The 14,989-nt window shown below is 38.3% G+C and overlaps 1 protein-coding gene and 1 long non-coding RNA gene across 3 annotated transcripts in view; one reads left to right on the plus strand and one right to left on the minus strand.

Annotated features, from left to right (window-relative positions):
• Positions 1 to 6,856, minus strand: part of LOC133099661 (uncharacterized) — a 71,458-nt gene extending 64,602 nt beyond the window's left edge. The window contains exons 1-2 of the long non-coding RNA XR_009702359.1: positions 6,826 to 6,856; positions 5,431 to 5,523 (exon numbers count right to left, since the gene is read on the minus strand). This is a non-coding gene — a long non-coding RNA (uncharacterized LOC133099661). The remainder of the gene's footprint in view (positions 1 to 5,430; positions 5,524 to 6,825) is intronic.
• Positions 6,857 to 7,260: 404 nt separating this feature from the next.
• On the plus strand, positions 7,261 to 14,989 carry NABP1 (nucleic acid binding protein 1). Of its 2 annotated transcripts, none has more exons than XM_061203444.1 (6): positions 7,261 to 7,823; positions 8,121 to 8,259; positions 10,892 to 10,963; positions 12,633 to 12,708; positions 13,366 to 13,432; positions 14,395 to 14,989. In XM_061203444.1, the coding sequence occupies exons 1-6, from the start codon at positions 7,733 to 7,735 to the stop codon at positions 14,562 to 14,564; spliced, it is 615 nt and encodes a 204-aa protein (XP_061059427.1). In that variant the 5' UTR covers positions 7,261 to 7,732; the 3' UTR covers positions 14,565 to 14,989. The 2 variants fall into 2 exon arrangements, with proteins under 2 accessions (XP_061059427.1, XP_061059437.1); XM_061203454.1 differs by lacking the exon at positions 7,261 to 7,823 and adding an exon at positions 7,989 to 8,029.

Here is a 14,989-nt window from a genome sequence, read left to right on the forward strand (position 1 = left end):
CTGAAGTGTGGAATTCCCCCAAAGGAGAAGGCCAGTTACCTTCTCACCACTTTTGCATAGTTTCTCACACACATCTCCACCTTGTTCCTTTCATCTAGTTAGACTGCAGTTAAGGGAACCTCTCCCTCAGTAGTTCAACTGCTCAGCCAATGGACACAGCCCATCTTCAGGACTTTCCATCCTGCCTCTATCACTTCCCTTTTTACCTTCTGAGCACTGTTTCTTTTACTTTCCAGAGAACCAGATAATACACATTCCCTTTCAAATCACAGACACTTTCAACAAATAGTCGTTGAACTGGCACTCTATAAGGTATAAAATGATGAAATAGGGAAAGTATCTGACTTTCTAGTCTACTTGGAAAAAATAGACAAATAAATAGGCAATAATAAATTAAAATGCAAAGTTCTAAATTGGAATAAGTATAGTGTGTCATGGAAAGACTCAGAAGAGTCACCTAAACCAGTGTTTGTACAGGAGAGAGTGTGGTCAACAGCGTAGAGTGAAATAAAGGCGTGGAAAAGGTCAAGTAAATGTGTACATTGGCTGCATAAAACTCTACCCTGTTAATTAGTAATAAGGCATCATTCTAAAACTTCAAATAATTTAGAGTATATAAAATAAAAAGTGAAAGTTCTTCCTTCCACACACATTAATCTTAATCCCCATAGTGATTTGTTAATTTTTGGTTCATATTCTTCCAGATGTATAGGTACAAAAATAGATATATGAATATATATCCATGTAGGGTTTTATTTTTCAAAAAATCGAATCAGGGGCTTCCCTCGTGGCGCAGTGGTTGAGAATCTGCCTGCCAATGCAGGGGACACGGGTTCGAGCCCTGGTCTGAGAGGATCCCACATGCCACGGAGCAACTGGGCCCGTGGGCCACAACTACTGAGCCTGCGCGTCTGGAGCCTGTGCCCCGCAACAAGAGAGGCCGCGATAGTGAAAGGCCCGTGCACTGCGATGAAGAGTGGTCCCCGCACCACGATGAAGGGTGGCCCCCACTTGCCGCAACTAGAGAAGGCCCTCGCACAAAACGAAGACCCAACACAGCCAAAAATAAATAAATAAATAAATAAATAAAAATCTAATCATAGTATACATGTTATGCAGTGTCCTTTTTTCCACATGGACTTATTTCCTTATCATGCATATATATTTACGTAACTTAAAAAAAGTTTATAGACTTGCCTACAAAGGATACACTACCATTTAATATATCTCTTCCTTTTTGACATTTAGGTTGTTTTCCATTTTTTTCCTTCTAATAGTAGTGTTTCAAGGAACATTCTATCCATTGGACTTAGGGATAAATATTAAGAGAAAAGGATTACAATATCAAGATTCTATACATGCCCAAGATATGATATGTATATGAGAAAAAAAATTAGACATTTTTGGATACGTAAAGTACCAGAAAGTTACCTTCTGCTTTTCTTTCTGGGGAATTTACTTGAGGACTCACTCTAGCAAAATCAAAATCAAAGCAAAACTATATCTTAGGGGGATTTACAAGGATGTAAACAAGAGACAAGGATGTCCACTCTCGCCACTATTATTCAACATAGTTTTGGAAGTCCTAGCCACAGCAATCAGAGAAGAAAAAAAAATAAAAGGAATCCAAATCAGAAAAGAAGTAAAACTGTCACTGTTTGCAGATGACATGATACTATACACAGAGAATCCTAAAGATGCCACCAGAAAACTACTAGAGCTAAGCAATGAATTTGGTAAAGTTGCAGGATACAAAATTAATGCACAGAAATCTCTTGCATTCCTGTACGCTAATGATGAAAAATCTGAAAGAGAAATTAAGGAAACACTTCCATTTACCATTGCAACAAAAAGAATAAAATACCTAAGAATAATCCTACCTAGGGACACAAAAGACCTGTATGCAGAAAACTACAAGACACTGATGAAAGAAATTAAAGATGATACCAACAGATGGAGAGATATACCATGTTCTTGGATTGGAAGAATCAATATTGTGAAAATGACTATACTACCCGAAGCAATTTACAGATTCAATGCAAACCCTATCAAATTACCAATGGCATTTTTTACGGAACTAGAACAAAAAATCTTAAAATTTGTATGGAGACACAAAAGACCCCGAATAGCCAAAGCAGTCTTAAGGGAAAAAAACGAGCTGGAGGAATCAGACTCCCTGCCTTCAGACTATACTACAAAGCTATAGTAATGAAGACAATATGGTACTGGCACAAAAACAGAAACATAGATCAATGGAACAAGATAGAAAGCTCAGAGATAAACCCATGCACCTATGGTCAACTAATCTATGACAAAGGAGGCAAGGATATACAATGGAGAAAAGACAGACTCTTCAATAAGTGGTGCTGGGAAACCTGGACAGCTACATATAAAAGAATGAAATTAGAACACTCCCTAACACCATACACAAAAATAAACTCAAAATGGATTAGAGACTTAAATGTAAGACCGGACAGTATAAAACTCTTAGAGGAAAACATGGGAAGAACACTCTTTGACATAAATCACAGCAAGATCTTTTTTGATCCACCTCCTAGAGTAATGGAAATAAAAACAAAAATAAACAAATGGGATTTAATGAAACTTCAAAGCTTTTGCTCAGCAAAGGAAATCATAAACACGATGAAAAGACAACCCTCAGAATGGGAGAAAAATATTTGCAAACGAATCAACAGACAAAGGATTAATCTCCAAAATATACAAACAGCTCATGCAGCTCAATATTAAAAAAACAAACAACCCAATCCAAAAATGGGCCAAAGACCTAAATAGACATTTCTCCAAAGAGGACATACAGATGGCCAAGAAGCACATGAAAAGCTGCTCAACATCACTAATTACTAGAGAAATGCAAATCAAAACTACAATGAGGTATCACCTCACACCAGTTAGAATGGGCATCATCAGAAAATCTACAAACAACAAATGCTGGAGAGGGTGTGGAGAAAAGGGAACCCTCTTGCACTGTTGGTGGGAATGTAAATTGATACAGCCACTATGGAGAACAGTATGGAGGTTCCTTAAAAAACTAAAAATAGAATTACCATATGATCCAGCAATCCCACTACTGGGCATATACCCAGAGAAAACCATAATTCAAAAAGACACATGCACCCCAATCTTCATTGCAGCACTATTTACAATAGCCAGGTCATGGAAGCAACCTAAATGCCCATCGACAGATGGATGGATAAAGAAGTTGTGGTACATATATACAATGGAATATTACTCAGCCATAAAAAGGAACAAAATTGGGTCATTTGTTGAGACGTAGATGGATCTAGAGACTGTCATACAGAGTGAAGTAAGTCAGAAAGAGAAAAACAAATATCATATATTAACGCATATATGTGGAACCTAGAAAAATGGTACAGATGAACTGGTTTGCAGGTCAGAAACTGAGACACAGATGTGGAGAACAAACGTATGGACACCAATGGGGGAAAGTGGCGGGGGGGTTGGGGGTGGTGGTGTGATGAATTGGGCAATTGGGATTGACATGTATACACTGATGTGTATAAAATGGTAACTAATAAGAACCTGCTGTATAAAAAAATAAATAAAATAAAATTCAAAAATTAAAAAAAAAAAGAAATGCACTTTTTAGGGAAAATAACCTGTTTTGGAAAAAAGGTCACTGTATGTAACAGACAGTTGGTTTTAAATTCCAGCTTCATAACTTAGTATATAAAATGAGAAAATCCACTTCACATGAATTATTAAGTAATATATAAATAAGCATAAAGTGCTTTTAAGGTAAAATGCCTGGCACATAGCAAGTGCTCAATGTGTGTCAGCATTTACCATTCTAGGGATGATTTGTGTTTAAATATTACTAAACATTACTTATGAGGCTTTTGATTAAATGTTTTAAAGAAGATTAAGACTTTTTTTTTGACCTTGCCAATTATGCTACAAAGTGGATTATCTCTGTAATGTGAGAACACTGCAGTCCTTGTTAGTTTTTTTTATTGTTAGTTTCACTGCACAATATGTCTAGTATCAAATAGTACTTGGCCAGGTATTTTATTGATGTTGTAATAGTTTAAAATAGATGGATAGTACAAAGAAAGTGAAAATGACCACTGGGGTCCCAGAAACCAGAACCTGGTAGTGAGCACGGGTAGTGGGTGGTGGGCAAACTTATGCACAAAATTCTAATGGATGCCCTTTGGTATTGTACTGGATCTGACCAGGCAATATCTTCTTTACATGGAGTAGTGGTGTTGAGGTTCTGGGCATAAACCTCTCATCATCTCAGAATAAGTCTATGTTTGGGCTATGAAAATGACGAAAGCCCACAAACAATCTTAGAAGCAAGACCACGAAGTAATCCTGCAAAGACAGTAAAGAAGCAGCAATATAGTCATTACGATCTAACTTGCTGGGCATTGATGGATCTTTGTTTATTTCACTGAATGGTAATATTAGGAAAGATTATTTGGGTGGCAATAGTTGCTCTTCTAGACATCTCCTTTCGCTTTTTTTTTTTTTTTTAATTAACCACCACCCTTGAGGAGTGATCAGGGGTAGTTTAAACCAACTGACCTGGGTTGAAGAGTTCCTAAACTGCCCACACCATCTTGTTTCTCAAGACTGCCTTTAGTTTTGGTGAATGAGAAAGCACTTGTTGCCATTTCCTTTCTGAGAACTGCTGAGTTAGAAGGAAAGGAAGTGAGAGATGTTCGACTGAATTCTGTCCTGTGGGGGAAGTGCAGGGCTGGGCTGGGCTGTGCCTCTGAGCACAGGCTTCTACTTTTGTGGGGCTGGTTTCCCAAGTGTCTGGTTCCTCCTTCTAAATGTCTGTAAAATTGGTTTGAGCAGTCCTACCTAATCCCCTTTCTGGGAACAAATGACCCAGGGTTCAGGGAGTGGCTAACTTTCTTTGCCTAAACTCTGGGCCAGATTGGGAGTTTATGGGAGCCCTGACGTTGGATGTGGTTCTGCCATTAACTCACATGTTTCATCATTGTTTTACTGGATATTGAAATCATGCTTATAATATTATCTTACACCATTTTCCAGCATTACATCAGTGTCTTTGGCACACTGGACCTTATTTGTCCACGAATTGAAAGCTTCTGCTTCCTTAAGAATGTCTTGACTCCCCTATTAATGTTGTGATTATCGTTGAAACTCATTTCTTGTGCTGTAATATATCTATGCTGTTTGTTTGCAGATGTTTGGGAAGTGGTGTGGTTGAGCCAAAAATATTCAGAAAGATTCAAGGAAAAAGTCTTCTGCCACACAAATTCTCTGATACTCTTCTCAACGTATCTGTTACCATCTCAAATAGTTAATTACATGATTCTCTAAAGCCCTATAGATATATGTTGCTGCTAATACTTTATTTATTTAGTCTGTTTTTGACTCATAATTCCACTACTGCAATTTAAGTCTAAAAATTACCTTTAGGCCGGAAGGCTCTGGGGTCAAGATTGCCTAGATTCAAAACTCAGTTTGGCCTTCTCTGGCTATGTGGTCTCAGGTGAATTTCATCATCTGTAAAATGGGGATAAAAATTAGCAATCACCATGTAGAATTGTAGAAAAGATTAAGTAATCACAGCTTAAGCTACTATTGTCTCCTTTTCATTAATCATAGAAAATAGGCAAGGGGAAAATATTTATTGAGTATCTACTATTTGCTAGGCACTATTATGAGCCCATGCAATCCTCTGTGAGGTAGACATCCTTTTATTTTTGGATGATTAAATTATGACTAGAAAGCTTAATCAACTGTCCTAAAGGTCACACAGCTAGTAAATAGTTCACACCCAGGTTTGCTTCTAAAGCACATGTCCTTTTCACTACACAACATAAAGAAAACTTTATTCATCTTTTCCCTCCCCAGGTTATAATGTTTCAGGGTCTCCCACTGTTGTCACACAGTTATTTTGTATGTATGAAAACAAATGCATGACTTGATAGCTCATGAAATGACATGGAGGAAACTTAAATACATATTACTAAGTGAAAGAAGTCAATATGAAAAGGCTACATACTGTATGATTTCAACTATATGACATACTGGAAAATGAAGACAGTAAAAATATCAGTAGTTGCCAGGGGTTAGGGGAGAGGGAAGGATGAGTAGGTGGCACACATAAGATTTTCAGGGCAGTGAAACTACTCTGTATGATACTATATTGGTGAATACATGTTATTATACATTTGTCCAAAACCATAAAATGTACAACACCAAGAACAAACCCTAAGGTAAATTATATGGACTTTGGGTGATGATGTGTTAATGTAGGTTCATCAGCTGCAACAAAGGTACCACTCTGGGGGGAATATTGATAATGGAGAGAGGTTATGCCTGTGTCGGGGTAGAGAGTATAAGGGAAATCTCGGTACCTTTTCCTCTAACATAAAACTACTCTAAAAAATAGTCTATTAAAAAACAAACAAGCATAAAGAAAAGCAACATGGGGAAGCGGTGTAATCTAGAGAAGGGTAAGGAAAAATAATAAATTTGCAAAGGAATTTAACTACCTGTCTATCTGCCTAGCATTATAGAGTGAAAAGCACCAAGACTAGGTTGGACAACTTGTGTAGACGCCCTGCTTGCTCACAAAGTTCCTGGGTGACCTTCAGCAAACTACCTCACCTTTCTGGACCTCAATTTTAAATTTGCTTAAAATGAGGCGGTTGAGTTGATCTCTAACTTCCCTTCCGGCCCTAAAATTCCAGCCTTACAGCTAAGGACCCATCCCTACCTTTTTCTTTTCTTTCAACCCAGACCAACCACCCTAGCCTGAACCTCGTTCTTACTCTACTGCATACTTTCTGGCGTACTCACTGGGTCCTAAAACACAGCAACCGTTCACCGTGACTGCGAAACTAAAGGGCGGGGTGGGGGGGAGGACTGAACTCTGAGGGGGGGAAAAAAAAAATGCAAGAAAACCCAGAAGACTGACAGCAAGCGATAGAAACCTGAAGAAGGAAGACTAGGCAGAGTAGAGCTGACGCTGCGCAGCGACGGCGGAAGCTGGAGGAGGGTGGGGCGGAGCCGAGAGCCGATTGGACGGCTGAGGGGGAGGGGCCCGCGCTGACATGCCGGGGAGGAAAGAGGGAGGCTGCGCTGGCGTCGCCTGCCCGTTTCCGCCCCTTGGCTTCCCCGGAGCCTGGGGGGCGGGGCGTCGGGCGAGCCAGACGCCATGGGACGTCACAAGAGGCGGGGCGACCCGGGGGTGCAGCCGGCGCGCGGGCGCGTTCCGCAGTCGGTGTTTGGGACTCTGGTGCGCGGTAGTTTAGTTTCTGCTCCGGGTTCGGTGTCACAGCCCGTCACTCCCGGGAGCCCGGGACAGACAGGGCAACGCCCGTGTGTGTGTGAGCGGGACTCAAGGCAGAGGCGTCCTCTCGCTGTCTTTTTTTCTTCCTTTTATCCAAAGAAGGGGGCAGTTCTCGCGCTTGCCTTCCTGTCGCCCCGTTGGGAGCGGGGTTGGTGTGCGGAGTGGTTCGTCTTTTTTTCTTTTAAACTTGTGAGCGTTTTTGTTTTTGTTTTTATTTTTTTCCTCCCCTTTTTTTTAGGCTCAGTGCCGTCTGGACTGGTTTCATTGGTCCCTGACTAACCGCTTTCTGCCCCTTCTCTCGCCACCCCCACCCAAGGTCGCCCCTCTGCCCTCGCCCCTGGCCCGGGGGGTGGGAAGCTTTGTCAGGCTCCCTGCCCACTCGAGTCTCCGCAGCGTAGCAGCACCTGCTTCAGTATGAACGGGGTCAACGACCCCCCTCTTTTTATAAAAGATATTAAGCCCGGACTGAAAAACTTAAATGTCGTCTTTATTGTGCTGGAGATAGGTAAGTGGGGTCCGCAGCCCGCCTCGCCGCCCTCTGTGCGTCCCGGGACAGGAGGGAAGGGCGCCGCTGCCGCGAGCCGGGGGCTCCCCTCCCCCTTTCCTCCCTTTCCTCTCCCCTCCCCCATCCACGTGGCCCCGTTGGCCCCAGCTGGGGCCGTAGCCTACCTGCGGCGAGAACCCGGGGCTCGACCTCTTCCCACCTTTCAGGTGCATTTTGATCCCGGAGGAGGAGTTAGCTTTTTGGAAGTCCTCATTATCTAATACACCCCTCCCCATTTTGATTTTTAAATCCTCACAGGACGCGTGACCAAAACCAAAGACGGCCATGAAGTGAGATCATGCAAAGTAGCAGATAAAACTGGCAGCATCACTATTTCCGTGTGGGATGAAATCGGAGGTCTTATACAGCCAGGGGATATTATCCGGTTGACCAGAGGGTAGGTGTGCATAAAAGGGTTGGGGGATCAGAGTGCCTCCTAAGTAGGAGTCTGCGAAATCGGAATTGGCTGACGCCCGGGACCTTGGCAAGTTCTAAAATTTCATCTTTTCTGTGGGCCACCCCGAGGATTTTTAAGCCCCTTCAGTGTTAACCTCAGGTGATGGACGGCATTGGGATGTAACACCTTCGCCTTTAAAAGCAGTCAGTTTCAGCCGAATCTAAACAACCCCACCCTCAGTTTACAGATTAAGTAGATTTTTAAATACTGTTTTGGGATTATTGAGTCTTTTTAGTAGATTGTTAAAACTAACATAATCAATACTTAATCTTTTTCATAAACTATTTAATATAGTTGTCACTTCGCTTTTTTCCAACCTTTTCCCCTTTTTAATGACTTTTGAGATCCTGCCCATATTTTATTTGTATACTCATTTAGACAGTGTGGACGTAAATCGAGATTGTAGCTGGAGAATTTAGTAGGTTTTGTAGTGTGTCAGATTTGTACTCGGATGTAGAAGTTGAGAGAGGAAGTTACAATATCTGGAAGGCACGTTCTTGAAAATAATTTCTTGTGCCTGCTGCTGTAAGGTCAATGTTGTACAAAAACAAAATGATGTGCAGAAAATGTTTGGCAGAAAGATGTCTATGATACCTCTGTCCAAAAGAGTTAGTTGGCAGATTGGCTTTTAAAAATAATTTAGTACAACCTTTTTTTTTTGATTAGTAATTAGACTGCCTTTAAAGATTTACCAAGTATTAGGAAGATAAAATGCCAGAAAGGGGTCTTAAAAATATATTTTGGAAACTTTGTGGTCAGTAGAATTGTAATAATTCATTGGTCATAACTGTAGGAAAAGTGGGTGGAGATTGACGTTGGCATAGTAAATAGAATCTCAGAAAAGTGTTGGATCACCCTGAAAGTAGGAGCTTAGAGCCCTTTGATAGTATCTTACAGGTCTTACAACATCTTCAGGAAGTGAGGCAGAGTATCATCAAAGAAGGAAGTGAGAGTCAGGACTTAGACATTTTTTTTCTCATACAGTGACTCATTATGACACTGGTTATGTCTTTTAAACTTCCACATCTTTAACTTGCACAAAAGAGAATTTCTACCTGGGAGGATATGGTGAGAATTAGCATAATTAAAGTTTTTTGGCTGCCAAAGTATCTCATCCAGTGATTGGAAGTTATTTTATACACTGTAAATGGCATCTCTTTTCAATTATTTCATATTTTGTAGTCAGGGAAAATACATAGATGTGTCCATCAAAAAAAAATGTGGAAAAACTAAGTCAGTAGCCTTATAGTGTCTATAGGATTTTAAGGAGTATAGTTACCAAGGAGTACAGTTTAAAGGAAAATTCAAAACCAAAGAAACTCTACTGTTTTTTAACTTCAGTGTAACCTTGAAGTTATTACACTTTTCAACTTCCTTTTCTGTAAAATGGGAATATTTGTACCTTACTAAAGTAACATATCTAGCAGAGTCTGGCCCATTGTAAGGCCCTTAAATTTTGGTTGAATCTAAGAAAAGTAGCTTTTGAAGAAAGGTATACATCTCAATAATGGTAATTTGAATATTGGCATGCATATCAGAAAACCCTGCAAACATTGATCTCATTGCTGAAATAAGTGAAAGTTAAATGTTGTAGTTGTAGTAACTTCAAATTTTCTCTCAAAATAGGCATTAATTTTTACTTTAGTAAGGTGAAATATTAGTGCACTGTCTCCTAAGTCACTTTTTGTGTAACTTAAAAGTGGTGAATGGAGTCTTTAATAAATAACCTTTACTAAATGAAGAGAAATATATAATGTGAAACGAGAAAATTTTTATTAACCTGTATTAAAAGATGAACTATCATTATACTTAAACAATATTTGGTTGTAATTTATCTTTCTAAATCATGAAGTTACCATAGTAGTTGTACAAAGAACCACTGAAAACCAAGCCTTGGGCTTATTTTATAATATTGATTAATTTACATTTGTCTTAGATTCGTGAATAGGATTATTTTATCTAATGATGCTGCCTGCATTCAAAATTGTTCTCAGTAAATAATTGTTCAGCCAAGTTATTGCTAAAAATTGGGAATTTGGAAACGCAGATAAGCGAAAGATTTGTGATCATAGTTTTTTAGCCCCTTGATTAAATTTTACTGAATTTTCAGTAGCTTAGGAATAACACATACTAGCCTATGTGTTTTATGGAGGCAAAGGAAAAAATATATCAATATCTGGTAGACCAAGTACATGCGTATAAAAGTAAACACTAGGGTGTTGATTTTATATGTCCTGTGTTTGAAAAGTAATTTCTGCTTGAATCTCTGCAGTTTGAATGTTCTCCCTTTCTTAATTGACTGAAGATGTGATCTTTGGAGTATAACAATGCTTGCTTTGCAAAAAGACTTCTATTTTCTAGGGTTAGTTATTGTTTATATAATTATGTCAAAATTTGGCAGTAGAGTTTTCTTTGTATTATTCCTTAATAAGTAACAAGTTAATCAACGGTAGATACAGGGTTTGAGCCCCACTTGCACCCCAATACAAAAAATATAGTATAAAGATTTATTTGATTTAAGTAGAAGGAAATATACATATTTCCATAGAACTGATGTTTCTTTTCTTTCTAGGTATGCATCCATGTGGAAAGGATGTCTGACACTTTATACTGGAAGGGGTGGAGAACTTCAAAAAATTGGGGAGTAAGTATCAAGATGCATTTCATATAATTGAATAAATTACAAATAATATGTACAGAATAACTGGTAGGTATAAACTATAAACCTATTTGTTGACTTTTTGACTGGTAAACTGAATGCTTGCAGCAGCTTAACTTTGCATGTATGTGCTAGTTTAACACCTATCAATACTGTTTCCTGTGGTTGAGAATGTCAGTTTTTCCTGGCAAAGAGCATTAAGAAGCTGCACTTGAGACAATCCCCAGTGGGACCGTTTCTGTAGGCTTTGGGAATGTATATCTTTCAGGTGTCACAAATGCCATTTGAAGTAAGTTCTGTCATCTAGTGAATTGCCAGTTAAGAAGCTGGGTGTGGGTTTTAGGCCATAAGTTTAATTTTTCTTTTTCTCTGCTTATGGGTGAATATGTACCCATATGTAAAAGGACTTGCAGCAATGACAATTGAAGTCCTGTATTTATCCACAGTCCTAGGTATCGTACAGGCAGCCACAATGCGAGCTTCTATAAACTACTACCCTGGTAATCTCCACCCTGACTTGGAGGAACCATCCTCTCTAGGGGTGTAAAGGTAATTCAGCCTCCATGCTGGCCTAGACATTTGGGATGTACTCATAAAGTGTGGTGTAGACAATGAGCCAAATCATAAAGTCCATTCTGTTTGGTTAATGCCTGACATCTACTTAATGCCTGTCAAAATAGATGATATCTAAAGAGAGAAGCCACAAGTGGCACCAAAAATAAATAAAGGAAGGAAGAATGTATTCTACACTACAGGAATAAGATACTTTGGGAAAAATAAGCAATCTTGCTAGCTTTTAAAGATCAGAAACTGGTAACACTTTGCTTTCTCTTAGGAGGAAAATTAGGATTCACTTATGTTCGTACTTAGAGTAGTAGTAGAGCAATGTGTTATGAGAGGTCTTAGCATCAGTATTACAGAAAGATTGAGGATCCTGTTCTGACTTCCATGTATAGAGAGGTATTTATAATAATGGAGGTCAGTTATGTGAAGAACCACTGGGGGTCACTCAATACATAGTGACTTTGTCAGGGTCAGTCCAGGAGTTACCAAAACTGATTCCGATTTATTTGTGGGTTGAGGAGCTAAGAAAATGCTTATGTGTAATATTTATCAATATACACCATAGTCAGCTGATAAGAAGCATTGGGATAAACCGTGTCTTGATAGCCAGTTGTCTTTATTCATGCCTGCAAAATCCACTTTTAACCTTGAATGATTATCTTTGCAGATTCACAGTGATTGGGCAAAGAGGGACTGCATTGAAAGTGTGTGAGTGGATCAGTACAAATCCATCACCATTGCTGGAAAAACTCTGGAACCCTAAACATGGTTCAGAGGCATCAATCAGCCTATGTGGAAAAACAGGACAAAGATGTGTTTCTGTGTCCTTGATCTTTGACAAGGGCAGAAGAAGAATTAAAATACAAAATAGAATGTTTTAAACATTGTAGGCAATCAAATATTTGATTTTCTTTTTAATGAAACATAAGCATTTAGAAAGTTTTTGTTGTAAATGAATAGAGTTTAGCATATTGCTGTTTGTTAATTCATTTGACATCTATGTTCTTTATTCCTGAAAGTTATGCATGTTATGTAAAGAAAGGTTGATTATTTCAGAAGTCATTCAAATTGTACTTTTATTGTCTTTCAGATTTTGTATGGTTTATTCAGAAGTGCCAAATTTCAGTGAACCTAACCCAGATTATCGAGGACAGCAGAACAAAGGGGTAATTAATCCAAATGTATTGTCTGTTTTTATGATTAGGGTAATTTTGACTGTGTACTATAAATCTGTGGCTAGGTTGCCAAGCTTTTTGTACCCTAAGTATAATGGAGACAAGTTTAAAAAGAATCTTTTTAAAGATTCTTTAATGGAATTCTTTTCCATTTTATATATTTTGTGAGTCTGTATAGGTATCTGTAGTATCATATATGAAATGTACAGTCAGCTCTCCGTATCCATGGATCATTCAACCAACTGGGATTGCACTGGTTGAATTTGCTGATGCAGAACGTTCCTATACAGAGGGCTGACTACAGTACGCCATATTGCACAAGAAACTTCAACATCTTCAGATTTTGGTATCTGGGGGGGTCCTGGAACCAATCCCCATGGGATACTGAGGGACGACTGTATGTGCCATTTAGCAGTTTAGCACTTTTGAGGAGCAGGGAGTAATATCAGGAAGATGTAAGACGTAACAGAAGCTTTGAAAGGTCTGGAAACATTCCTGAATATTTTAACATTGAAAGGACTTGGATAAATCTTTTTAAATTGTTTAAAAAAACCTTGAAAGTTAAAAAAAAGAATGGCTACAACATGTTATAATAATATGGTTTTTTAAAAATCTTCATTTGATTAAATTAAAACATTTTTTTAATAGGCACACAGTGAACAGAAGAATAATTCCATGAATAGTAATATGGGTACAGGTACATTTGGACCAGTGGGTAAGATTTTTTTTTTTTTTGGTGTATTTGTGATCAGGTGTAAGAATTAAGGGAATCTATCTTATGAAAATATAACTGATTTTTCTAGAAAGGAGATTCCCTCTTAAGCTAATTTATTGAGCACATCCTGTATTTAAACATTTGGGCCAGTTACTGGGTGAACGTTGGCTAATAATAAGAAATCTAAGTTTTGGTGATTCATTATGTTATTTTCCATTGATTTTTACAAAATTTCTGTAATCTAGTGATTATTTATAATAGATGCAGAATAACTGGTTATTTTTGTGTACCGAAAGCAGTTTATCTTCAGATTGATGCTCACCTTAATTTTTCACATGCTCATGGCTGCCTCTTTAAAAGACTGCCCTTTACCCCTCAAATACTCTCAAAGGTCAGTGGTTCTTGCATCCTTGTTAAAGGTCTTTTGAAGCCTTTATTCTTAAAGACCAGAGGGAAAGTCTTTTGTGATTGGAGTTCATTAAGGTGGCTGAAGTTTTATTTGACCTGTTGGCTACATGTTTGAGCACAGCTGTAGCTGTGTTATTATGTTGTGGGACGCTTTGGTTTTTTTAAAAAGTTAGAATTACGTGTCTCTCTTAAAACATTGTTAACCTTATTTGAACCAAATGCCAATACTTATATACCATTTTGCTTTTTCTTTTTCCCTTATAATGTAGGTAGTGCATTATCTATGCTTTTTTCCTACTTTATTAATTTCTCATTCTATTGCCCAAGTTGCTCTTTTTTCCTCTCCCTATTAATTCAAGCATCAAGTTAATATATTTACAGTAATTATACATTTGGGAAAACCTAGAACTCAAACTGAGTTTTTTCCAGTAGTTTAAAAATAAAGGAGTTTGTTTTCCATAATATTACTTGTAAGCATTAATAGCATGTGTTACAACTTCAAATAGATGTACCTCTATTTGAAAATGGTGGTGATTTTTTATATTCTTTTTTAGGAAACGGTGTTCAAACTGGCTCAGAAGCAAGGGGATGCCAATTTTCATATGCTGGTAGAAGCAATGGCCGGGGACCTGTAAATCCACAGCTACCAGGAACAGCTAATAATCAAACAGTCATGACCACAATAAGTAATGGCAGGGACCCTCGGAGAGCCTTTAAAAGATGACCTATGCCAAATACGCACATGTAGTTTTTAAACTACATGCCCTACTTGAACACTTACTGCACTTTTATTTATTGTTAACTGTGAAAACTGTCCTTTATCGGTTTCCTTTTATGTTTTTGGTTTGTTAACAAGAGTGGTTTGTTTTTTATAGCAGAACTATTAAGCTGCTCGAGTCTCCTATTGAAGAATGGGAACACTCTGAAGAATAGGGGCATTTATTTTTAGAGCAAAAAGATCTTTGGATATCCTCTAAAATACCTGCACCCATTTCATGGGTGAGTTACTTACGACATCAGCATTTTAGCCTCTATGAGTCTATTTTCTGTATAAACTTTGTAATATTTAAAATAAGGCTTAGTGGGAGATGTTCTTTTGTCTTAAAAACAGATATTGCCAGCTAAAGCAATAACCACCAAAAAAACAAA

Source organism: Eubalaena glacialis, chromosome 1, assembly GCF_028564815.1.
Source record: "Eubalaena glacialis isolate mEubGla1 chromosome 1, mEubGla1.1.hap2.+ XY, whole genome shotgun sequence".
NCBI classification, from domain to species: Eukaryota; Metazoa; Chordata; class Mammalia; order Artiodactyla; family Balaenidae; genus Eubalaena; species Eubalaena glacialis.